The sequence below is a fragment of the Bos mutus genome, chromosome 7 (genome assembly GCF_027580195.1).
Source record: "Bos mutus isolate GX-2022 chromosome 7, NWIPB_WYAK_1.1, whole genome shotgun sequence".
In the NCBI taxonomy this organism is placed as follows: domain Eukaryota; kingdom Metazoa; phylum Chordata; class Mammalia; order Artiodactyla; family Bovidae; genus Bos; species Bos mutus.
The window spans coordinates 100,282,211-100,308,997 of record NC_091623.1 but is presented as its reverse complement, the minus strand read 5'-3'; the positions used below and the strand labels follow the sequence as shown (position 1 = coordinate 100,308,997).

Here is a 26,787-nt window from a genome sequence, read left to right as displayed (position 1 = left end):
ACATTGTACAGGAGACAGGGAGCAAGACCATCCCCATGGAAAAGAAATGCAAACAAGCAAAATGGCTGTCTGGGGAGGCCTTACAAATATCTGTGAAAAGAAGAGAAGCGAAAAGCAAAGGAGAAAAGGAAAGATATAAACATCTGAATGCAGAGTTCCAAAGAACAGCAAGAAGAGATAAGAAAGCCTTCCTCAGCGATCAAAGCAAAGAAATAGAGGAAAACAACAGAATGGGAAAGACTAGAGATCTCTTCAAGAAAATTAGAGATACCAAGGGAACATTTCATGCAAAGATAGGCTCAATAAAGGACAGAGATGGTATGGACCTAACAGAAGCAGAGGTATTAAGAAGAGGTGGCAAGAATACACAGAAGAACTGTACAAAAAAGATCTTCACAACCAAGATAATCACGATGGTGTGATCACTCACCTAGAGCCAGACATCCTGGAATGTGAAGTCAAGTGGGCCTTAGAATGCATCACTATGAACAAAGCTAGTGGAGGTGATGGAATTTCAGTTGAGCTATTTCAAATCCTGAAAGATGATGCTGTGAGAGTGCTGCACTCAATATGCCAGCAAATTTGGAAAACTCAGCAGTGGCCACAGGACTGGAAAAGGTCAGTTTTCATTCTAATCCCAAAGAATGGCAATGCCAAAGAATGCTCAAACTACCACATAATTGCACTCATCTCACATACTAGTAAAGTAATGCTCAAAATTCTCCAAGACAGGCTTCAGCAGTACATGAAACGTGAACTTCCAGATGTTCAAGCTGGTTTTAGAAAAGGCAGAGGAACCAGAGATCAAATTGCCAACATCCGCTGGATCATGGAAAAAGCAAGAGAGTTCCAGAAAAACATCTACTTCTGCTTTATTGACTATGCCAAAGCCTTTGACTGTGTGGATCACAATAAACTGTAGAAAATTCTGAAAGAGATGGGAATACCAGACCACCTGACCTGCCTCTTGAGAAACCTATATGCAGGTCAGGAAGCAACAGTTAGAACTGGACATGGAACAACAGACTGGTTCCAAATAGGAAAAGGAGTATGTCAAGGCTGTATATTGTCACCCTGCTTGTTTAACTTCTATGCAGAGTACATCATGAGCAACGCTGGGCTGGAAGAAACACAAGCTGGAATCAAGATTGCTGGGAGAAATATCAATAACCTCAGATATGCAGATGACACCACCCTTATGGCAGAAAGTGAAGAGGAACTAAAAAGCCTCTTGATGAAAGTGAAAGAGGAGAGTGAAAAAGTTGGCTTAAAGCTCAACATTCAGAAAACGAAGATCATGGCATCTGGTCCAATCACTTCATGGCAAATAGATGGGGAAACAGTAGAAACAGTGTCAGACTTTATTTTTTGGGGCTCCAAAATCACTGTAGACGGTGACTGCAGCCATGAAATTAAGACACTTACTCCTTGGAAGGAAAGTTATGACCAGCCTAGATAGCATTTTCAAAAGCAGAGACGTCACTTTGCCAACAAAGGTCCATCTAGTCAAGGCTATGGTTTTTCCAGTGGTCATGTATGGATGTGAGAGTTGGACTGTGAAGAAAGATGAGCGCCGAAGAATTAATGCTTTTGAACTGTGGTGTTGGAGAAGACTCTTGAGAGTCCCTTGGACTGCAAGAAGATCCAACCAGTCCATTCTAAAGGAGATCAGTCCTGGGTGTTCTTTGGAAGGAATAATGCTGAATCTGAAACTCCAGTACTTTGGCCACCTCATGCGAAGAGCTGACTCATTGGAAAAGACTCTGATGCTGGGAGCAATTGGGGGCAGGGGGAGAAGGGGACGACAGAGGATGAGATGGCTGGACGGCATCACCGACTCGATGGACGTGAGTTTGAGTGAACTCCAGGAGTTGGTGATGGACAGGGAGGCCTGGCGTGCTGCAATTCATGGGGTTGCAAAGAGTTGGACATGACTGAGCAACTGAACTGAACTGAACTGAACAAACCAAACATCTGCCTCCCCAAGCAGTGAGGGTTAAAGAGTCTGATGAGGTTGTTCCAGAGCAGAAAGGCACCCTTGCTCTCCGTTTCCATCACCCTGGATCATGCACTGAGGCCAATAGCATGTAGGGGGGCCCAGAGGCTGCTTGTTGCTCAATAACGTCTAGGGAGGGGCAGGAAATGGAGGCAGGTCAGAGGTACTTGGGAGATGCTGGGAATTCAGGCTTAGCTGACCGGATGTCCCACTCTGGAGGAGGAAAGGGTCAAGGGGCAATGTTTACCAGAGCACAGGCCCCCTTCTTGGCACCAAAGGCAAATGCACACTTGGGAGCAGTAGAGGAGGAGAGAGACACACAGCAAGTTGGGAGAGGTTGGCTGAAGCTCTCTCATCCAGCTCGAAGCCAGTCCTGAGAAGAGATGAGGCATCTGTGCCTCTAGGAAGGGGGTGTGTCCAGCAAGCTGTGGAAAGTCTGGGCCCTGATGAAGTGTGTGTATGAGTCAGCTCCCATAGTCCACGCCTTTTGGCTACACAGCACCTTTCTAATGTCTCTTAGCACAAGCTGGGGGCAAGAAGGTCTCCCATTGCAAAATGCTTCAAGTCCCAGGGCTTCAAACGGGGGCTGGTAGAACAGATTTAGGATTTCTTTCTTTTCCTTTTTTTTCTCCTGGAATAAGTCAACTTCCACTCCATCCCAATCACAGTCTTTGGAATGTCATTGTTTAGAGGTCAGTACCCCCTCTTCTTTTATAGATAGGGCCTCTGAAATTACTTGTCCATGCTCTGTATAGGAAAACCCGAGGGCTCAGGCATCTGGTCCAGCTTTCTAGGCCATAGGTGCTGAATTTGTGTCTCTGTGGGCTTTCTTGATAGGGTTAAATGATTCCACAGAGGCTCAGAGTTCACATCAAAGTCCCACCCAGCACAGTAATCCTCAGCATTCTCAACAGGTGGGCATCTTCCTCTAAATCACTGCCTTCCGGGGTAAGCAGCTCACCCCCTCTTGCCTCTGGACAGGTATGACTGTCATGATGGCCTTTTTAATATGAAGCTGAGGCCTGAATTCTTGTGACACCCCCTCTTTTAAGCAACCAAGGATTATCTACCTCTTACCCTAAATGTGTTTCTTCAAATCTTTTATGACAACTACAGTTTCTCGCTTCTCCTTTATCTCCTGCACTTCACTTTTCCTTGCTTGACATGGTCTGAGCAAATTCACTTGTAGATTCCATGGAGATAGAGAAGTTACTGGCTAACACCACCATTGTCTATCTTTTCAATAAACCTTACTCAAAGAGTTGCATCCTTTTGTGGCCACAAAAGAGATGAGCTCCATCTCTTTAAGTTGCAGTGACACATCTGATATGAATTGGCATCTTGAATTAAAATTTAGGAGATGGTACAGTATAGTGGTTAGGTTGAGCTGAGAGGTTAGAGTGAATGGAGGGAGGCTGGCCAAGGGGAGAATCCCAGCTCCCCAGCTGATTACTTGTGCAACTGTTCAGGTCCAGCTTCTTCATCTGAACATGACTGGTGTGAAGATGAACTGAAGTCAGGCCTGGAAGGACTTTGCACAGTGCTGGGCATGTATGTACCCAATAAGTGGTTCTTATCATTATTATTCCACATTCTCATGGTTTTTAACTCATACTCTGTACATTATCCAATCTCTGATATGAGGTCAGAAGCAGTATCTCTGATGTAGGGAAGGCCTGCTAATTCCTCCAGAGAATTCTGGCACACCTATTCCACTTTTTTTTTTCCATATTATATTGCTCATCCTCCACTCAACTGGCTTCAGATGAAGGATCTTTACCAGGATCTTTTTCTCCCCTCTTCTTCCAACTTTTACTTATGACCAACATTGGAGCTTCAGACACTGCATCCGGGAGCCCATGGAGCCGGTGTAATAAGCAAGGTCAGGACACACCCTGTCCCAAGCTGGATTCTGCACAGCCAGCTGTCCACTCCATTCCTCATACGTTCTTCTTTATTCCAAAATTACCACCTTCAGCTGGCAATAAGCACGATGCACCTGCTCCTCCTAAATCCCTCCGTTTACTGGAATCTCTGAAGACCCCAGACAGTTATTTTTAGCTTTTTCTGACTGTGTCATTCATTACAGCAAAAATAGGTGGGTGTGTGCGTCATAGCAAGCTCCCCACCTTGTTTTAGGCAACTAATCCAGAAAGACAGGACCCTTCCTCTTAGCAAGTCATGTCTCTGGTATAGGGTGTTAAGGGAGTAGGCTCCAAAGCCAGACTTGCCTAGGCTCACACTCTGGTCCCATTACCATTATCTGAGTGACCTTTGACACTCTTAGAGTATCTGGTTTCTTATCTAAAAACCATTGCTCTTGTCTCCCTCATAGAGTTGTGGTAATGATTCAGTGAGATGTTTAGAAAACTTAGTGCAGTACCGACAATAGTAATGGCCAGTCAATGCTAGCAGCCGTGATGGCAGTAGTTTTGGTGGTGATGGTACTACTGCGCTGATTCTTTGCAGTGAGGTCTGTGCAGTGCCTGGCACTAGGAATAGTCAGTCAGTGTTAGCAGTGGTGATGGCATGTTGGTGATCATGACGGTGGTGATGGCAATGGTGCTGGTGATGCTTCTGCCCCGATTCTTCTCAGCGAGGTCTGTGAAGAAACAGTTCTCCTGCCTGTGATAAGTAACATGATTCCCATCTCTTAACAGTTCCCAAGTATTCTTGATCTCTTCTGAGTAGATACAGATTCTGCTTTTCCACAGTGTCTTGACATTCCAGGAATGAAAATTCACACTCCTCTGGCTCAAAAATACAGCAAGCTTTTCGTCCTTAATTTTCCTTTTCCAAGCTATGTTTGTCATCTTAGCACTCTTTTGAATCTTGTTTCAGTTTCCTCCATGCTCGGGGGACTCAGAAGCCTTTCCAACCTCCCCTCGAGTCAGGAGACCACTTCGTGTTTGCAGCATGGACAATGACCACCTTTGGGGAAAGAACATTTCTCTGAAACATATTCCCCACAGATCCACACATTGATGTCTAGACTTCGTGAGTAGCAAGAGGAGCCATGATCCTCGGCATTCCCCTGGAGACTGCCCACATGCTCACTGTTCTTCTGTACTGATTCTTCTTTCCCTTCTTCCACCTCCTGATCTGAAGAATTATGGTGGAGACATTTAACAGCCTCTCCTCGTGGACATGCTCCCATGCAGGCCTCCCACACGCAGCTGAGGAAATCTCCCACCTGCCTGAGATCCCCAGGGCACACAGTAACACACAACACAAGCTGAGTGAAATAACAGCAGATTCAGGAATTTATTCTCAGTTCTCCTCTGGCATGTTTTCTAGATTAGACCACCAAGCCAACAAAACCCCTCACTTTATATTTAGAGAGCAGTTTACACACTATGATGTATGTTAGTCTGATTGCTGAATTTGCTTTCCACCAAGTTGGGTAAACTGAGCCACAGGGAGGCTGCATGACAGGTATGCATCACACAGAAGGAACACAGCCTCCTGACTCCAGCTGGCTTCTCTCTATGGCCTCACACGTGGTCTCACTGGTGTCCGGGTACCTGAGCAGCATGGTCCTGTGGTCCTGCATCCCAGCATTCCAGACTTGCTGTCATTCTGGATGATGCTTTCAAGCAGTTAGGAAGGATAACTGTGTGCACTCAGCCTTAGCCACCTCGAGATGGAAACCTGCTCAGAGCAGCAAATTTTTCTTGATCCCCACCAAAGACACTGAAGGAAGGTCTAGGAACAGGTCTGAATCAACTGAAAGGAGGGAAGGATGATGGAGGGAGCACCTCCTCCAACAGGCTCCCTTGCTATTAGAGCCTCTGGGAGCTGAGTCCTGCGGACTTGGGGGAGGTGGTTCTATGCTCACCCTCCTCGAGTGGACACAGCCCCAGCATGCTGATTCTGCTGGTGCTGTGGCTGACAGCCCCTACATGGCACAGTGATGCAGCACAGGACGCTAATGGGCTTTCACTGATTCTGCTGACAAGGCCAGTGAGAGTGTCCTGTAACATGAAAGAATGCTGGAGCCTAACCTGGCTTTGGAGAAGGCGATGGCATCCCACTCCAGTACTCTTGCCTGGAAAATCCCATGGATGGAGGAGCCTGGTGGGCTGCAGTCCATGGGGTCTCGAAGAGTCGGACACGACTGAGCGACTTCACTTTCACGCATTGGAGAAGGAAATGGCAACCCACTCCAGTGTTCTTGCCTGGAGAATCCCAGGGACAAGGGAGCCTGGTGGGCTGCCATCTGTGGGGTGGCACAGAGTCGGACACTACTGAAGTGACTTAGCAGCACAGCAACCTGGCTTATGAGACCCTGGGTGTGTGTGTGGGCACATGCAGTGAGGGGTCTGAGAAGGGCGTTTTGCAACAGTGATTTAGATATCTTACAGCTAGACAAGCTGGAATGGAATGGACATTCCACAAATTAGAATGACTGTTCTAAGGTACACCTCTGATTCTCAGCTTCCCTCCATGCCCCAACCTGTATTTTAGTGATAGAACATGACCTTTATGAGTAGTTCTCAGTTTTAGGAGCAGTGAATGAATCATTCAGGAAGCTTCTTACGGTCATATATTTCTAGGTCCCATTCCTATAAGTCCAAAATGGGCCTAGAAATCTGTATTTTTGCCAGTTTTGCAGTGAAGCTAATGCTGCAGTCCACAGGACACACCCTAAGAGACACTAAACACAGCCCTTGTGGCTTTCTCCCATATTCCATCTTTTGCTAGGATATGTCTGCATATAGTCTTTTGGGGAATTTTAAGAATTGAGAGCCACTGGTGGAAAACACCTGATCAGCTCTGTTGGGGTGCTCCAGGCAGCATGGACCAGAGGGGAGACAAGCAGGCCCGCTCATCCCAGGAGAACCACCCAAGCGGCTGAAACATGGCCCAGGCCATCCCTGTTTACTGTTGGGCAGCCTGTTTTTCCTGCATTTGTATGTAGGGAAGCTCATGAGTCTGGGCTGTCTGCCAATTGGGTCATACTTCAGGAGTCCTCCAGGGTGGGAACTGCCCCCACTTCCCTCCAGGCTGCAGAGGGAAATGGTCAGTGAAACTGGGACAGGGGAGCCCTGGGAGATGTGCTTGCAGACGGGGAGGCACCCAGCGGGGAAGACTCACGGCTTGGTCCGCGGATCTTGATGGGCTTACTGCTGGTCATGGACTGGGAGCACGTCTGACACAAGCATTCCTTCCCACTGAAGGTCACCTTGTCTCCAATGGGGAAAGGCTTCCTGTGAGGAGGAAGAAGAAGAAATTCAACACCTCCTCTCCAGAGGGCTGTGTGTCTATAGGTGACTTGACGACATGTACTTGAAGATCTCTGGTAGCACATACAGAGTACCAGCGACATTCACAGGCTGTTCCCGAGGCAGAGCCAAACCACTCAGTCAGGATCAGGACTGGAAGGAGATCCAGTTGGGCCATTTACATGATTTTTAAACATTGGGAAAATCACAACACTTATTTGAGCTTACATTTCTCCTCTATACAACGGTGGTGGTGGTGGCTTAGTTGCAAAGTCGTGTCTGACTCTTGTGACCCCATGGACTATAGCCTGGAAGGCTCCTCTGTCCATGGAATTCTCCAGGCAAGAATATTGGAGTGGGTTTCTATTTCCTTCTATACAATAAAGAGGCTAAAAGCTCGTCTCAGGTGTGCTTCCTCCTGGAAGGATGTCTTCCCAACTTGACCTATCCCTGTATGTCAGGCAGAACTCAATTCAATTTGCCAAAATGTCTTCCTTTTACTCCCCAGGAATCTTAGACACCCATAGAGAACCTCTTCCTCTGCTCATCTGCCTTTGAACAGTTGGGAGTTCCATAGCTCAGGAATCTCAAGCTTGTCCTGTCCTGCCTCCCTAACTAAATATAAACTATTTAGAACCCTCAGCACAGCCAATCCCATCACACAGCAGCTCTTGCTCATGTAGTCTAGAATGGCTGTTAACATGGGTTCTGAGCACACGGCCCTAAGCCTGCCGTGGTTCTACTGCCCTTACATTAGCGACATGAACAATGGAGCGAGTGCTGGGGAGGGGGGAGCTGTGCTCTTGTCACAGCCCAGGCACTCACTACCGGTAAAAGGACATGGATCATGACCTTGAGAAGACACCTCACCTCCATGGGGCTTCACAAAACCTCCACTTTATACTATATGGACCCTACTGTGCAAACTTCCAATGGTTCTGGCATTCTAGGACCTAAGGCCCAGGTTTTAAGGGCTGGATGAAAGAATGAATGCCACTGAATGATATTTTCTTAGGCACTGTGCCATTAGTCTCAATCAAAAACCCCAAGTGGTTAATAATTCTAACTGGTAACAAAGAGGTGGTTATTTTATGAGAAGAATAACTGATCTATAAATTACTTTCCCTATTAAAAAGTACATACATATACTCCAATAGTGCTTTACTTATGACTTAGAGCAGTCCATTAAATGTTAAAATATTGGTGGACAGGGTTGAGGTTTTCTTTATTTTTTGTCTCCTTAATATGGTATTTGGTATCCAGTGGGTCTTTAAGGTACATTTGCTAAGTTAACAAGTGATGGGGATGCTTGGGGTAGGGAGGAGGCAGATGGTGAGCTTTCCATCACCTATCAAAGGTCTTGAGAATGGAGAGAGTAACATGGAAACATATACACTACCATATATAAAATAGATAGCCAATGGGAATTTGCTGTATGACTCAGGGAACTCAAACCAGGGCTCTGTAACAGCCTAGAGGGATGGGATGAGGTGGACGGTGGGAAGGAGGTTCAAGAGTGGGGCGGGGGGGGACATAGGTATACCTATGGCTGATTCATGTTGATGTATGGCAGAAACCAACACAATATTGTAAAGTATTATCCTTCAATCAAAAATAAATTGTAAAGTCTTGAGGAGGTGGATGATGAACATTAAGATAAAGAAAAGAATAATAAAATCAGACACAATTTGGAACCAGTCACTGAGCAGGTATCATCTCATTTATTTTCCTGAAAACCCAGTGAAGTTAGACTGGTTTTGGTGCCCATTTTACCAATGAAGCTGAGGCTTACAGAGGTGGGGTCACCTCCAGGGTTGTGGAGGAAGGCTATAAATAGACATCCCAGGACCACATGTGGCTGAGGATGTGAGAGCCTGAGCCAGACCTGTGGATTCCACACTGAGTATTGAGAGGCCATGGCACTCAGTGGTTCCTTTGGGGCCTTTTGATGGGAAAAAGGAGACTTGAGTGTAGGGGCTCAGATCTTTACTCTGCCTTCATCTTGGGACAAACTAGTGTTTTGTATTAGACCACATCTAACAGACAGGATTCAGCTGTTAAATGTTCAAAACCATTTGCTTGTCAAGTCCTCCCACCCCTGAGATTCTAGGAATGAAAGTGTTCACCTCGAGATCTGCCTGGGAAAGGCCATTTCTTCCCTTCCCCAGGGACTGAGGCAGGGGGCCCCAGCCCTCACTGGCCACCCACTTACTTGCACAAGCTGCACACGAAGCACTTGGGGTGGTAGGTGCGGCCCAGTGCGGAGATGACCTCGCCTGTGATGAAGTCCCGGCAGCTGTCGCAGCGGGTGCCGTAGAGCTGCTGGTAGTCCTGCGTGCAGATGTACTCCTGGTTCTTGAAGAAGAAGCCTGACTGGGCTAGGCCACAGCCACACACTTGAGGAAACAAGGGGGAAATAAAGGCAGGTGAGTCCAAGGAAGGGTCTGCGAGCAGGAGGCTCTTGCTGGGGATGAGGCTGGAGGCTGACTCAGTTACAAGCGACCAGAGAATGGTGACACATGGGAACTCACGGGCCTCTGGGGCCAGTGCTTCTTAAAGGATTGTCTGAAGATGACTTGCATCAGAATCACCTGGAAAACTTCTGGAGATGCAGCTGCCGGGGCCTGAATCAGACTCTCTGGGGTTGCAGAGCCTAGGCACCTGTATTTTTAGCACAACTCCCTGGCTGACCCTGATGCGCACTGACACCAGCCATGTTGTACAATCCTCTTAAGATATAGGCCATGCGGCTCACACAATGCAACACAGCTAGTGATACCATGATTTAATAAAAGAATTATTCAGTTAAAAATTACCTGGGCATTTCCTATGTGCACGAGTCTGTGCTAGATGAAGACAACTTAGAATGTCAATGGGATATATGATTTGAAGATTATAATCTGTCCGCATCATACTTTATAAAGTCTTTTGGGATATCCTGGTGGACAAGATGAAGTAATGTAGGACGGATAATAGAAGAGCACGTGGACATAATTATAGGTGTCTGAACAACTAAATCATGAGGGACCCCCTCCCCCAAAGGACTTAGAAATGTGGGGAATGAGATTTCCCTCTGAGAGTTATGAAATCAACACATAATGGGAAGAGCAGAAAGAGGCTAAGTTTCCTTCAAGATACCGAATGACTCTCAGGGCCACCAGAACTGCTGAGTATATTGATCCAGTTAAAACAAGGATGGGTCAGCCAGGAAAGGACCAGTCAGCAACAAAGGAAAGCAGCCGGAGAGCTCTTTCAAATCCCCCTCGTTCAGAGTTTGCATTCACCCTTGTCTGACAGTTTGACTTTCTACATAGGTTGCCTTTGGGAAGAAGCAGCTGGTCAGGGCAATGTGAACTGATACAACAGAGAGTTACAGCTCTTGTTTACGGTAATAAACAGGCACTTAGCTTTAATACATCGGTTTCCCAAAAATGTAGTTAGCCTGACTCAGCTTTATCAAGGACCTGGCCTGGACCGGGTGACATCACCCCAGTAAATACCCTCTCATTTTTAACAGGCAAAGTTGTTTTTCAAAAGCAGCTTGGTTAAAGGTAGGAGGGACTTCCAGGTGAATGTCAGAAGTATTTCACAAGTGTTTATTTACTCTGAAGGCCAGAGGTAGGATTAAAGGGCCAAGGTGAGCGAGCAGGGCAGCTTCAAAGTGAATTCACATGTCACAGCACCAGGGAAAACAGTCTAGGTCAGTGACAGACTCTACTCTGGAAGTCTGACGACCTGGTCTCTGGTCTTGTCACTGCCACTAACTCCCTGGGTGACAATGACCTTGGCTGTCTGTAATCTGGGGCCTCTGTTCACTGCTATGCAAAAAGCAGAAACTGGACAAGAAATGACCTGAGATTTTCTTCTGATATTGACATCCTGTGAGTCTAGAAGAAGGAGAGCTTTATTCAGGGCTGACTATGTGTCTAAACACTTAAAACTCTGTATGAGGTAGAGCTGGAGGCCCATAGAGACCAGCGCTCTGGGCTGGCGAGTGGAGGAGGTGGTGGTGGAGGTAGCAAGTGGGGCAGGGTCCATCTTTCATCAGCATTCATGAAAACTCATCACATCAAACAATGCCTGGTCTGGAGGGCAGGCAAGGCCAGAGAACAGGCTGTTCTCGAGTGTGCAGGTGGCAGATCGATTGATGGCTGTGGAATTAGTTAGGTCATGGCCTATGACATCCCTGGAAAGAGCTCCTGTTTTTTCCCTTCTTTTCTCTCCTTTGTGTCCCCTGCCAACTCTACTCCCAGAGCCACCTCTCCCAGTGGAGAAAACCAGGAGGCCATACAAAAACTCGGAACAATCAGTTCCTTCGTTTCCCCCAAGGAGCTGAAGGAGGAAGTTTTTGGTAGAAAGGATGTAAGAGTTGATAAGAATCCCAGGTTCCTGGAAATACAGTGGGGAACACGACGTGGAAGGTAGGCTGGACCAGCATGACAGATGTGTTTGAGCCTGAGCAGAGGTCTTCATTCAAATAACAAGAAAGGCCACGGGAAGGGTCTGCAGTATGGAAGTGACATGGAATTAATATATCCAGGGCAGTCATTATTTTGTGAATCAAAAAATAAAATCTTATAATTAAAAGAAAGACCATATGGTCTGACAATGGGACAGAATATGAGAACTCAGAACTGCTTCAAGAAAATAAAGAATGAAAGCTCACTATAAATATAATGCCTAGAAGAGGCTTTACACCCAGCCTTACTGTGTTTCAGTGGAAAACGTACTATTTTGAGGGTCACTGGATCTTCCTCCATATTTCTATTCTAGCACTCAGGTGCTGTGTGACTTTGAAAAAGTGACTTCACCTCTCTGGAGTTCAGCTGCCTCATTTGTAAAATGAGGGAGCTATGTGATAACTGAGGACACATCCAGGTCTAAGAGTCTAGGATTCTGTCATATAATTCTGTTGATTTTCAACTTTTCAAAAGAGACAGTTTTATGGACTTTCAGAGTCCTTTCAAAGCAGGTCCCCTGAGGGGGATTTCATTCATTATTTTAGACATTTAAATTGTGAAATATACATATAGAAAATGTAATAAATACACTACACTGTATACTGTACAGTGTAAACAAGAAACATAAAATACGCCCCCAGGTATCCATTAGTGAACTTATGAAACATTACCAGCACCTTGGAATCTTGTTCATCACCCTAAGAATGCCTCCTCTCCACACTCCTTTCCCGAATCATGAGTTTATCAATCTCTTTGCTTTTCTTTCCAGTTTTACTACCTTTGCTGCTGCTGCTGCTAAGTCACTTCAGTCATGTCCGACTCCACAAACAATATATTGTTTAGTTTCGCCTGTTTTTGAATTTTATACAGATGGAATCATACTGCATTAACTATTCTGTGTAATTTACTGCTTCGTTCTCTCAGTGTTATGGTTTTGAAATTCATTCATGTCGATGCACCTAATTGTGGTTCTCTTGTTTTGCTGTGCTGTATTCAACTGTGTGACCACATCTGCTGCTACTGCTAAGTCGCTTCAGTCGTGTCTGATTCTGTGAGACCTCATAGACGGCAGCCCACCAGGCTCCCCCGTCCCTGGGATTCTCCAGGCAAGAACACTAGAGTGGGTTGCCATTTCCTTCTCCAATGCATGAAAGTGAAAAGTGAAAGTGAAGTCACTCAGTCGTGTCTGACTCTTAGCGACCCCATGGACTGCAGCCCACCAGGCTCCTCCGTCCATGGGATTTTCCAGGCAAGAGTACTGGAGTGGGGTGCCATACCACAACTGGTCTATTCCACCTGTCCTAGATACAACTCCTTTACAAGTATCAGTACATGATTTACAGATCCTATCTTTCATTCTGTGTGTTTACTTTTTACATTCCTGATGATCTACTTTGAAGCAAAAGAATTTTAAATTTTGATGATGTTTATTTTTCCCCAGTTGCTTTCTTTGTTATCACGTCCAAGAAGGCTTTGCCTAACAATGTCATGAATATTTGCTTCTATATTTTGACTCACTTTGAGTTGATTTTTGTGTGTGGTGTGAAGAAGACTCCAATTTTACTTTTTTGTGTGCACATATGTTCAGTTTTCCTAGCATCATTTGTTGAAGACTATTCTTTCCCTATTGAATTATTTTGGTTGTCTTGATAATATTCAGCTGGCCATAAATATAAGACTGTATTTTTAAAATTTAATTATTTAATTGATTTTTGGCTGTGCTAGGTCTTGCTTCTCTATTCACGATGAGCAGGGTCTACTCTCTAGGTGCAGCGTGTAGGGCTCTCGCTGCAGTGGCTTCTCCTGTGGGGCACAGGCTCCAAGGCATGAGGGCTTCAGTAGTTGCAACACATGGGCTCTGGAGCATAGGCTATTATAGAGCACCACTGAACAACTGGGCTCTACAGTATGGGCCCAGTGGCTCCACGGCATGTGGGATCTTTCCAGATCAGGGATCGAACCCGTTTCTCCTGCACTGGCAGACAGATTCTTTACCACTGAGCCACCAAGGAAGCCCAGGGCTTTATCTCTGCCTCTCATTTCTACTTTCTATGATCTCTATGTCTATTGTTGTACCACACTGTTGTGTTTATTGTAGCTTTGCAGTAAGCTTTTAAAGTGGGAATTTTGAGTCTTCCAACTTTGTTCTTCTTTTTAAAGATTATTTTGGTTTTTCTATGTCTCTAATTTCACATACATTTTAGAATCAGTTTGACAATTTCTGCAAAGAAGTCAGTGGGGATGTTCATAGGGATTACATGTGCTATGAACTGAATAGTGTCCTCCCCCAGATTTGTATGTTGAAGCCCCAAGCCATAACGTGATGGTATTTAGATAGGTGGCCTTTAGGGGATAATTAGGTTTAGATGAGGCCATAGGATGGGACCTTCATTATGGGATTAGTGCCCTCATTGGAAGAGACACCAGCAAACTTGCTCATTCTCTTTCTCATTCTCATCTTCCCTCCTTCCCTCCCTCCCCTCCACCTCTTTCCCTCCCTCTCAGAAAATGTGAGGACACAGTGAGAAGGTACCTGTCGGCAAGACAGGAAGAGAGCTTTCCATAACCTGACTATGCTGACACCGTGATCTTGGACTTGCAACCTCCAGAATTGTGAGAAAATACATTACTGCTGTTTATGTCACCCAATCTTCATTTTGTTATGGCAGCCTGAGCTGACTAAGATAGCACCAGGTTCGTAGACTGACCTGAGAATATCGCCATCAAAACAAGATTTCTGATCCATGAACATGGTATATTTTTTCACTTATTCTTTAATATTTTATAGCTTTCAAAGTATAAATTTTATGCCGTCATTAAATTTATTCTTATGCATTTTATTTGATGCTATTGTAAAGGGAATTGTTTTCTCATTTTTATTTTCAGATTGTTCATTCTAAGTATATAGAAATACAACTAATTCTGGTAAACTGATCTTGTAACTTGAAATCTGATCAACTTGTTCCTTCTAATAGTTTTTTAGTGCATTCCTTGGGATTTGTATACACAAGATCATGCCATGGGCAAATAGAGGTATTCTTACTTCCTTTTCAATCTGGGTGTCTTTTATTTCATTTTCTTGCCTAACTGACCTACCATGAACTTGCAGTATAATGTTAAACAAAAGTGGTAAGAGCAGACTTTTTTTTTAATTAATATTTTTGATCTCAAAGGGAGGCAGTCAATCAGTCTTTCACCATTAAGTATGATGTTAGCTGTCGGTTTGCCTTTGTTCTTGAAAGATAGTTTTATTGAATACATAAATTTTTAGGTACTTCTTTCAGTACATAAAAATATTATTTCACTGTTCTCAGATTTCCTTGTTGCTACTAAAACTTTAGCTGTCAGCTTATTTACCATTCATATGCAGATATCCTGGCTCTTCTCTCTGGCTACTTTTAAGATGGGTTTTTTTTGGGGTGGGGTGGGGAGGGGAGGTTGTTTTTGGTGATCTGCAGTTTCACTATGATGTGTGTAGGTAGATTTCTTTTATATTTTCCTACTGGGATTTATTAAGTTTCCTAGATTCAAGGATTTATGTCTTTCAACAGTTCTACATAATTCAAAGATGCTATCTCTTCAAATATTGTCCTCCTACTCATGTCCTCTATTATATCTCTGTAGAACTTTGATTAGATATATGTCAAACTCTCTCACTATACTCTCCATGTATAAACTTCTCTTTTATTTTTACCACTTTCTTGTATTTCTGGGCTGTCAATATATACCACTCTCTTTACTGAATCTTCAAGTTTATTGTCTTTTCAACAACATCAGATCTGCTATTTAATCCATACACTGAGTTTTAAATTTTAAATACTATACATGTTTATGTCTAAAAGGTATATTGTTCCTTTTTCAAATCTGCTGTTGTTATAATGTATTGTCTCTTGTTCATTGTTTTTGCTGGCTTCTCTTACTTGTTTAAATGTATTGAAAGTAGTTATTATACAATGTCAGAAAACGTCAATCTAAAGTCTCCAAGGTTTCCATTCTATTCTCCATCATTCTGCTGGCTTTCTCTCATTATGATTGGTGCATTTTTTACTGGAGTTATTCATTATGATAATAATGTTATCTGTAGAAACTCTTTGAGGTCTAGAATAAACCTCACCTTTGCCAAGTGTGGGATCACTTTAAAATTCTGTTTCACTTTTAAAAATGTCAAATGTATAGCATGAAAATAGAATGTGAATCCATATAAAGAGTGGGTATGGTTAGACATTTTGTTACAAATTTCCCTGTCTTATACCCAGTGCCTAAGTTGGTACAGGAAAGTTTCAGTGCTGTTTCCTTTACTGGTTTACTTCTCATCCATCTATACATTGGGAGTAATCTTTAGTAGGAGGAAATTTAGTTTTACTCAGAGGTCTCCTGTTAGAATCCTATGTTGGTCAGGCTCTAGGCTTTGACTTTTATTCTCCATGATCCATGTAGCTGTCAAGGTAAAAGCTCAAGGTCTTCAAGATTTAGCATAAAACATGAGGATTAAATCTGGCATTGGCAGTCACACCAGAATTTCTGCTTTTATTTTATTTTTTTTCACCTCTGCAGATTCCTTCCTTTCATGTCAGCACAGTTGTGCACTTTAAAAGGGTTCTAAAAGAAATTCATAGAAATTTAGGGTTATTTAGGGTAACTAATCCTTATACCATTTACTGATGGAAACAAAAATACTCTCCAAGTAAAGCTGACATTGAAAATATTCAGAAAAATGATAAATTTTTTGGTCTGAAAATCTCTCTTAAAAGATTTTCTATTATCTCCCTATAGTAGACTGTCAAAACGGCCAAATTCTTCATTTCTCTGTATTCACATTATTGAAATCTCATGTTGCATCTCCTCCCACAAAAATCGAAGTTTATTTTCCATGATCTTGAATCTGGGTTGGCCATTTGACTTGTTTTGGTCAGTGGGACATTAACAAGTATAACACAAGGTGAGGCGCAAAACGGTCTTGCTTACTAAAGCCTGCTCTTTTGTCACATTTAGAACTCAAAGACTACCATGCAAATGAGTCCAAGCCAGTCTGCTGGAGGACAAGAAGCCATATGGAGGTACTCAGGTCAACAGCCTGCCAACCACTGCCAGCTGACCCATCATATCATTACAATGAGGTGAGGAGAGATAAGCAGAGCCAAGTCAGATTGGAATAACTGCCCAGCCAACCCAGAGAAACATGAGCTAAATAAAAGACTGTTTTAAACTATTAAATTTTGCCTTAAAGCAAAAGAACAAACACAATCTCTTAAGAATATAACTGTAGATTCATAGCTCAAACCTCCTTATAACAATTTTATTGTTATTACTCTTTGTCCTGTCTCAGTTTCTGGGGATGTAAAAATGGTCACACACCAAGATACTCTCTTAGGTCAACTAGTACTAAAGGGGTTTACCAATTCTCAATATAAAATACCAACCACACAGAACTTTGCCAAGATGGAGTAGAAGGACAAGAGCTCACCTTCTCATGAAAATACCAAGACCACAACTAACTGTTGAACAACTACCGAAAAAAAACCACTGGAACCTACCAAAAGAGATATCCTACATCCAAAGAAAAGAAGAAGCCACATCAAGATGGTAGGAGAGGAACTGTTGCTAAGTCGCTTCAGTCGTGTCCGACTCTGTGCAACCCCATAGACAGCAGCCCACCAGGCTCCCCCGTCCCTAGGATTTCTCCAGGCAAGAACACTGGAGTGGGTTGCCATTTCCTTCTCTAATGCAGGAAAGTGAAAAGTAAAAGTGAAGTTGCTCAGTCGTGTCCGACTCTTAGCGACCCCATGGACTGCAGCCTACCAGGCTCCTCCGTCCATGGGATTTTCCAGGCAAGAGTACTGGAGTGGGGTGCCATTGCCTTCTCCAAGGAGAGGATCAATCATGATCAAATCAAACCCCACAGCCCCTGGATGGGTGAATCACAAACTGAAAAACAATTATATCACAGAGTTTCTTTCACAGAAGTGAAAGTTTTGAGCCCCACATCAGGATCCCTAGCCTGGGGGTCTGGCATCAGGAGGAGGAGCTCCCAGAGCATCTTTTTTTTTTTTCTGAATCATCAGTTTAATTTCATGAACTGGTCACATGTGACACATTGCCAGACATCATTAAAATTTTTAGCAAATTACACTGAACCACTTTTTTCTAGATGATTATTTAAAATTTTTTAATTTTATATGTAGATAGAGTTAACATCTATCCTTCTGAAACTCTTCAATATACCACACTAACAAACTGGAGAATAAAAACTTTATGATTACCTCAGTAGCTGCAGAAAAATCTTCTAATAAAATTCAACACCCACTTATGATAAAAACTCTCCAGAAAGTGGGCATAGGTGTAAGCTTCCTCAACACAATAAAGGCCACATATGACAAACGTACAGTTAACATCATATTCAACAGCGAAAAGCTGAAAGCATTTCCTCTAAGACCAGGAATAAGACAAGGATATCAACTCTAGTCACTTTGATTCAATACAGTTTTGGAAGTCCTAGCCATGGCAGTCAGAGAAGAAAAAAGAAATAAAAAGAATCCAGATTGGAAAAGAATAAAACTGTCACTGTTTGCAGATGACATGATACTATACATCAGATCAGATCAGTCGCTCAGTCGTGTCCGACTCTTTGCGACCCCATGAATCACAGCACGCCAGGCCTCCCTGTCCATCACCAACTCCCGGAGTTCATCCAGACTCACGTCCATTGAGTCAGTGATGCCATCCAGCCATCTCATACTCTGTCATCCCCTTCTCCTCCTGCCCCCAATCCCTCCCAGCATCAGAGTCTTTTCCAATGAGTCAACTCTTCGCATGAGGTGGCCAAAGTATTGGAGTTTCAGCTTTAGCATCATTCCTTCCAAAGAACACCCAGGGCTGATCTCCTTCAGAATGGACTGGTTGGATCTCCTTGCAGTCCAAAGGACTCTCAAGAGTCTTCTCTAACACCACAGTTCAAAAGCATCAATTCTTCGGCGCTCAGCCTTCTTCACAGTCCAACTCTCACATCCATACATGACCACTGGAAAAACCATAGCCTTGACTAGATGAACCTTTGTTGGCAAAGTAATGTCTCTGCTTTTCAATATGCTATCTAGGTTGGTCATAACTTTCCTTCCAAGGAGTAAGCGTCTTTTAATTTCATGGCTGCAGTCACCATCTGCAGTGATTTTGAAGCCCAGAAAAATAAAGTCTGACACTGTTTCCACTGTTTCCCCATCTATTCCCCATGAAGTGGTGGGACCGGATGCCATGATCTTCGTTTTCTGAATGTTGAGCTTTAAGCCAACTTTTTCACTCTCCACTTTCACTTTCATCAAGAGGCTTTTGAGTTCCTCTTCACAAAATCCTAAAGATGCTACCAGAGAGCTGTCAATACTATAGCTCATCAGTGAATTTGGTCAAGTTTTAGGATACAAAATTAACATGCAGAAATATGCATTCCTATACATTAACAATGAAAGATCAGAAAGAGAAATTAAAGAAATAATCCCATTTACCATCACATCAAAAAGAATAAAATACCAAGAACTAAACCCAGCTCAGGGGACAAAAGAACTGCATTCTGAAAGCTGTAAGATACTGAGGAAAAAAATCAAAGACGACACAAACAGATGGAAATATATACCATATTCTTGGATAGGAAGAATCAGTATTGTGAAAATGACTATACTACCCAAGGAAATCTACAGATTCAAGGCAAATCCCTACTGAATTACCAATGACATTGTTCACAGAACTAGAAGAGAAAAATCTTAAAACTTATATGGAGACACAAAAGACTCCTAATTGCCAAAGCAATCTTGAGAAAGAAAAATGGAACTGAAAGAATCAGGCTCTGTGACTTCAGACTGCACTACAAAGTCACAGTCATCAAAACAGTATGGTATTGGCACAAAAATAGAAATACAGATAAATGGAACAGGATAGAAAACCGGAAATAAACCCATGCAGCTATGGTCAATTAACTTATGACAAATTGACTACACAATATCAGAAAGACAATCTCTTCAACAAATGGTACAGTGAAAACTGGAAAGCTACATTTAAAAAGTGAAATTAGATCATTCTTTAACACAATACACAAAAATAAGCTCAAAATGGATTACAGACTTAAACATGAGACTGGACATTATAAAACTTTCAGAGGAAAACATAGGCAGAACATTCTGAGATAAATCACAGCAATATCTTTTTCAATCCATCTCCCAGAATAATGGAAATAAAAACCAAAATAAACAAATAAAACCAAATAAACAAACGGAACCTACTTAAACTCAAAAGTTTTTGTAGAGCAAAGGATGATCACAAACAAAACAAAAAGACAATTCACAGATTGGGAGAAAATGTTTGTAAATGATGTGACTGACAAAGCATTAGCCTCTAAAATTTATAAACAGCTCATGATGCATAACAGCATCAAAATAAACAACTCAATCAGAAAATGGGCAGAAGACCTAAATAGACATTTCTCCAAAGAAGACATACAGATGGTCAAGAGGCACATGAAAAGATGTTCAACATGTCTAATTAGAGAAATGCAAACCAAAACTAGAATAAGATATCACCTCACACCAGTCAGAATGGCTATCATCATCAAAAAGAAAAATCCACAAACAATAAATGCTAGAGAGTGTGTGGAGAGAAAGGAGCCCTGCTACACTGTTGGTGGGAATCTAAACTGGGACAGTCATCATGGACAACAGTATGGAATTTTTTAGTTTTGTTTTTTCCTTACAGAAGGAAAAATAGAGCTACCAGATGACCCTGAAATCCTACTCCTGGGCATATATCCAGAGAAAAACATAATCCAAAAGGATACATGCACCCCAGTGTTCATTGCAGTGCTGTTTACAATAGCCAAGACATGGAAGCAACCTAAATGTCCATCAACAGAGGCATGTATTAAGAAGATCTGGTACATATATATAATGGAATATCACTTAACCATTAAAAAGAATGAAATAATGCCATTTATGGCAACATGGATGGACCTAGAGATCGTCATACTGAGTGAAGTGAGTCAGATAGAGAGGGAGAAATATTATATGACACTCTTAAATGTGGAATCTAAAAAGAAATGATACAAATGAACTTACTTACAAAACAGGAAGAGAACCACAGACTTGGAAAACGGAACTTATAGCTGCCAGAGGGAGGGGTGGGGGAAGGGATAGTTGGAGAGTTTTGGATGGACATATGTACCCTGTTTTGTTTAAAATGGATAGCTGACAAGGACCTACTGCTCAATGTTGTGTAGTGACCTAGATGGGAGGTGAGTTTGGGGAAGAATGGCTACATGTGTATATATGATTGGGTCCTTTCGCTATTCACTTGAAATTGTCACAGCATTATTTGTTAATGGACTATACCTGAATACAAAATAAAAGTTTTTTTTTTTTAAATGCAAGAAAAAAGTATTGTCAAAATGACTATACTACCCAAGGTAATCTACAGATTCAATGCTGCTGCTGCTAAGTTGCTTCAGTCATGTCCGACTCTGTGCGACCCCACAGATGGCAGCCCACTAGGCTCCCCCGTCCCTGGGATTCTCCAGGCAAGAACACTGGAGTGGGTTGCCATTTCCTTCTCCAATGCACCTAAGTGAAAAGTGAAAGTGAAGTCACTCAGTTGTGTCTGACTCTTTGCGACCCCATGGACTGCAGCCCACCAGGCTCCTCTGTCCATGGGATTTCCAGGCAAGAGTACTGGAATGGGGTGCCATTGCCTTCTCCGATGCAATCCCTATTAAATCACCAATGGAATTTTTCACAGAACTAGAACAAAAATATTTAAAATTTGTATGGAAACACAAAAGACACCAGATAGCCAAAGCAATCTTGAGAAAGAAAAATGGAGTTGGAGGAATCAGGCTCAGACTTCAGACTATACCATAAAGCTATAGTCATTGAAACAATATGGTGCTGGCACAAAAACAGAAATAAAGATCAGTAGAACAGGACAGAATGTCCAGAGATTAACCCATGTACCTATGGTCACCTAATCTAAGAAAAAGGAGGCAAAAATTTACAATGGATAAAAGATAGTCTCTTCAATAAATGTTGATTGGAAAACTGGACAGCTACATGTAAAAGAATGAAATTAGAATAGTCCCTAACACCATACACAAAAATAAACTCAAAATGGATTAAAGACCTAAATGTAATGTTGGATATTATAAAACTCTTAGAAGAAAACATAGGCAGAACACTTTCTGTCATAAATCACAGTAATATCTTTTTCAATCCACCTCCTAATGAAAATAAGAACAAAAATAAACAAATGGGACCTAATTAAACATAAAAGCTTTTGAGCAGCAAAGGAAGCCATAATCAAAATGAAAAGACAATCCTCAGAGTGTGAGAACATATTTGCAAATGAAGCAACAAATAAGTGATTAATCTCAAAAATACACAAACAGCTCATGTAGCCCAATATAAAAAAAAAAATCAAATAAAAAAAAATGGGTGGAAGAGCTAAACAGACATTTCTCCAACAGCACTAATTATTACAGGAATGCAAATCTAAACTACAATGAGGTGTCACCTCATACTGGTTAGAATTGCCATTATCAAAAAATATACAAACAATAAATACTGGAGAGGGTGTGGAGAAAAGGGAACCCACTACTCTGTTGGTTGGAATGTAAATTAGTGTAGCCACTGTGGAAAACAGTATGGAGGTTTCTTTAAAAAATTAAAAAATAGAACTACCCTATGATCCAGCAATCCCAATCTTGGGCATATATCCAGAGGAAACTATAATTCAAAAAGACACATGTGCCCCAATGTTCACTGCAGCACTATTTACAATAGCCAGGATGTGGAAGCAACCTAAATATCCATTAACAGAGGAAACAAAAAAGAAGATGTGGTAATATATACAATAGACTATTACTCAGCCATTAAAAAGAACCAAATAATGCCATTTGCAGCAACATGGATGGACCTGGAGATTATTATACTAAGTGAAATAAGTCAGGCAGAGAAAGACAAATATCATATAGTATCACTTCCACACAGAATCTAAAAAAATAATATAAATGCACTTTTTTATAAAACTGAAACAGACTCACAACCTTAGAAAACAAACTTATGGTTACCAAAGGGGAAAGGTTGGGGGGGGGTGGGGGATAAATTTGGAATTGACATATAAACACTATTTTGAGTTTGGAATTGACACATGCACACTACTATATTTAAAATAGATAACCAACAAGGACCTGCTGTATATCACAGGGAACTCTACCCTATATTCTATTATAATCTAAATTCTAAATGGGAAAAGGCTTTGAAAAATAAGATATATATATATATATATATATATGCACATATATAATCAAGTACTTTGCTTACACTTGAAACTAACAAAACATTGTAAATCAACTATACTCCAATACAAAATAAAAATTAAAAAGAAAACCACATAATTAAAATATATTCCATATAAGCTTCCATAGATAAATTAAGGAATATGTATATGAAATTTATTTGCTCAGTGAAGAGTCCAGTTAGATCCTGGGGAAAGAAATCTGGGACTTTACTTGATGGCAGAGGAAGTCAATCTCAGATGCATGAGGCTGAGGTTAGTAGTACACACCAAAATGAAAAGATCTGACGGTTTCAACTGACCTTAAATTCAATATATATCAGTGGTTCCTCAGGAAGTTAACTTAGTATCAGTCACATTAAAGAAATGTAGTCCTTGCTGTATTTGGTAGACCTTTAGGAATGATAGTGACACACTGGAAAGAATCAGGGAGGAAGACTCTAGGATGATTACACAAGTTGGAATCAATTCAGACGAAGCCCAGTTTCAGGACCTGCAATATAATCGGGTGTGGGAGAGGCTTGACTGCAAGCATGTGTAGGGCAGCCATGGGGAAAAGCAATCACAAAGAGCTCATAAAACCCCATGAGGACAAATCTAAAATCAGCAGTGGAAGTTACGACTTAGAGGTCAAACATGCCCTAAACCCAAAGGCCAGTCCAATATCAGAATGGCTTCTCTGTGGAATAAGAAGCCTGGAAGGAAAGTTCAAAAAGTGGAGGCTGGAGTGGCATTAGTCAGGGACATGTGGGAGGGAGGGTGGCCTGCTTTGAGAGGGCCCACAAGGCTCCTTCAGCCCAGTTCCTCTTTTCCTGCCACTAGTGAGCCTTCTTTGGGAATGCTTAGCTTGCTTGAGCAAAGGTTTAATGAATTATCCATGGGTAAGCTGTCACAATTAGAGGTTACCCAGCATCTTGCCTGGAGAATCCCAGGGACGGGGGAGCCTGGTGGGCTGCTGTCTATGGGGTCACACAGAGTCGGACACTGAAGCGACTTAGCAGCAGCAGCAGCATCTGTCTGCTCCCAAATTACAAACCTTACTGAAGATGTATCTTCTCCCTTGTTAAACCTCACCTCTGAGGACTCTCACCCTTATCTCAGAGCCATGCCAAATTTTAGCCATGACAGTTTTGCCCTTTCATTGGCTCTCAAATTGATTTATAGGCACAAACCAGGAGTCTTCTCACATGTGTAAAGTAAGCTTGCAGGATTGCCATTTTCCTTCTGGGTGAGCACTTCCACTCCAGGATCTCCAGGCTCCCTCTCCCACCCTGTATCCCACATCCCTTACTCTACCCTCTCGTCTCATGCCACACTGCTGAAGAGAGAATTCTTATAGCCAGCTCAAGGAAGGTCTTTTTAGGCCTCTGTAGGTATCTTAACTGCCTATGTTTGTTTGTTCTGCCTGCCCTGTGGCATGTCCTGTGGTGAGAGTACGGCCAGGAATCTGAGAAGGCAGTTGGGAGACTGGGCCTCCTACCTTGACAGGTGAAGCATCTGATGTGGAAGTGGTTATTGTGGACACGAACCACCTCCCCTTTGCAGGTGTCTCCACATCGGTAGCACTGGATGACATTGGAGCTGCCCCGGGGACTGTAAGGATTCTGCTGATATGGAACTGTAGAAAGAAACAAAGAGATCACCATCCAGAAGGCTCTTTTCCTTTAAAAAGTCTGCCATAACACACGATTATAATATTAACTGGCAGAAAAAGCAGAAAGGGTGAGCATGATTAGCAAAGTACCTTTAATACATCATTAGGCTGAGTATGCCAAGCTAAGAGATCTTTAAAAGGTGAGTGGCATTAAGACAAGAGTTTATAAATCTACTTAAGCAGGCAGAGACTTCTGAGTGAACATAACCTTTTCTTGTAATAATAGAGCCCAAATTCACAAATGAAAAATAAAAGACGAAGTAGAGTATTGCAAGATAAATGATCCAGAAATACCATTTCTTGGGAGATCTCTGGATTAATACCAAGCTCCAAAGGGAATTTAGGTCTTGCCATTGACTCATGGGTCTTGAGGAAAGGGGTGGCTGACTGCCTCCAACTAGTCTTTCTGTTGAGCAAGTTCCAGCTCTTCTCTGCCTCTCAGTTTACACATCTATGAAATGAGGATGCTCAATAGCGGCTGACTTTCTGAAAAAAAAAACGGCACTCAAGTTGGAAGGAGGTTGATGACGTGACTTACCTTACAACTTCCTTTGAATAGCACTTTCCATAACATTGAGAACCTTGTCAAATGTGTGTAGTTGGGGGAAAGAGCTGGTGGAGACTATAAAGGGGCTGAAGTCACTGGGATGGCAGTGCTATGGTCAGCATTTGACGATACTGTAGACCTGCACTTGCCTTTTGAGGCTACTGATCTCTTGCTTAGACTTTCTCATAGCTCCTTTTCTAGATTTTCTTTCCCTGGAATATACTTTGCATGGCCACTCTATAAACTGGTCATCTAGTATTTAATAATGGTAGGAGCCTGTCTAGAACACAAGTTTCAGGGTCAGAAGGGATATTGATAGCTGTCTGGTCCAACCTCTATATATAAACTGTTGAGACAACTTTGGGAGTGAGGAACCCAATCTTCTCTTTTGGAGGAAGCCCCTAGGGGTCCTGGGGAAAGAATCACTCAACTCCTCAATTCTTACTCAAGGCTGAAGTAATTGTCCACAAATTTATGCTCATATCCTATTAGGAGAAGGCTCACTCTTGTCCTAATTTTAAGGATGACCACTTGATTGGAGGGGAGGGGAACTGGTGTCCGTCATTTAGACGTGTAGACTTTCTGGCTAAACTCTGAATAAGCATAAGTTAAAACTGTACTCAAAGAAATTTTTAACTGCCAAGGAACCTAAAGAACACCTAGATCAAGGGTTCTTGACCTTGTGTGGTAACTGTTATGTCTGTTTATTGAAATTTGAGTCTTTTATTCTTGGCACATGGAGGACTACACATAGTGTCTTGCTTGACAATGAAACGTGAATGAAAATTGTGTGTCACTTCCAACTGGAAGCCCTGGGAGCCAGTATGGGATCTGCCATATTGCCTTTCCCATAGCCCAGCGACCAGTGATATCCCAGATGGTGTGCAGGGTGCAGCAGCTTGGATTCCTGATGGAGAAGTCCTGGAGCAGAGCTCTAAGCTAACCCAGGATGAACGTCGATCGTGAGCAAGGAGGAATTTTTGTTGTCATAGCCTCTAAGGCTTTTTTTTTTAACTGCAGCATACCCTGATACACCTGATATCTAATATTTCTAATGAAACATAAAATTTGGTGTTATACACATTATACTATAGTTTTCTTCAGATTCTCAAAGATGATCTCCACAACTGATCTCATGTTCCTTACACTTTTTGAAGACAAGGAACAGAAATGCCGGACTTTCAATTACCTCCCACATCTTGAACCATAAGTGCACTGAAGGGCAAAAAGCTGGTGGATTATCCCTGAAACTGCTAATACTGACAACTTTTATCTGAGGTGGGAGAATAATATCTTTCCTACAGTCTTTTTCTCAAGAAGTTTATGCCCTTTATTTAAAGTTTCTTTTTCCTGTCTTAAATTTAAGACAAAAGTTAAACAAGTTAGCTAGTTAACTAAATCATTAATTAACTCAGAAAATGAGTTAATACATGTAAAGCATTTAAAAAGTTCATGAAATACTCCACAAATATATTTCAGGGCTCCACTGGTATCTTGACCATCATATCCTCCCCAGAGCTCAGAGCAATCCTTTCCCACTCCCATAAGGTCCACAAACATTCTCCTTGGTCTTATTATTT

At 42.3% G+C, this 26,787-nt stretch overlaps 1 protein-coding gene across 5 annotated transcripts in view; it reads right to left on the bottom strand.

The window, feature by feature from the left end:
• The window catches only part of ABLIM3 (actin binding LIM protein family member 3), a 136,775-nt gene that overhangs the window by 64,518 nt on the left and 45,470 nt on the right, over positions 1-26,787 (bottom strand). For all 5 annotated transcript variants that reach the window (XR_011464844.1, XR_011464847.1, XR_011464846.1 and 2 more), the window contains 3 exons: positions 24,487-24,624; positions 9,434-9,617; positions 7,094-7,206 (listed from right to left, as the gene is read on the bottom strand). Coding sequence is in view for 1 of the 5 variants with exons in the window: in XM_070374595.1 (XP_070230696.1) it covers positions 7,094-7,206; positions 9,434-9,617; positions 24,487-24,624 (435 nt within the window). In the remaining 4 variants the exon portion in view is untranslated. The remainder of the gene's footprint in view (positions 1-7,093; positions 7,207-9,433; positions 9,618-24,486; positions 24,625-26,787) is intronic.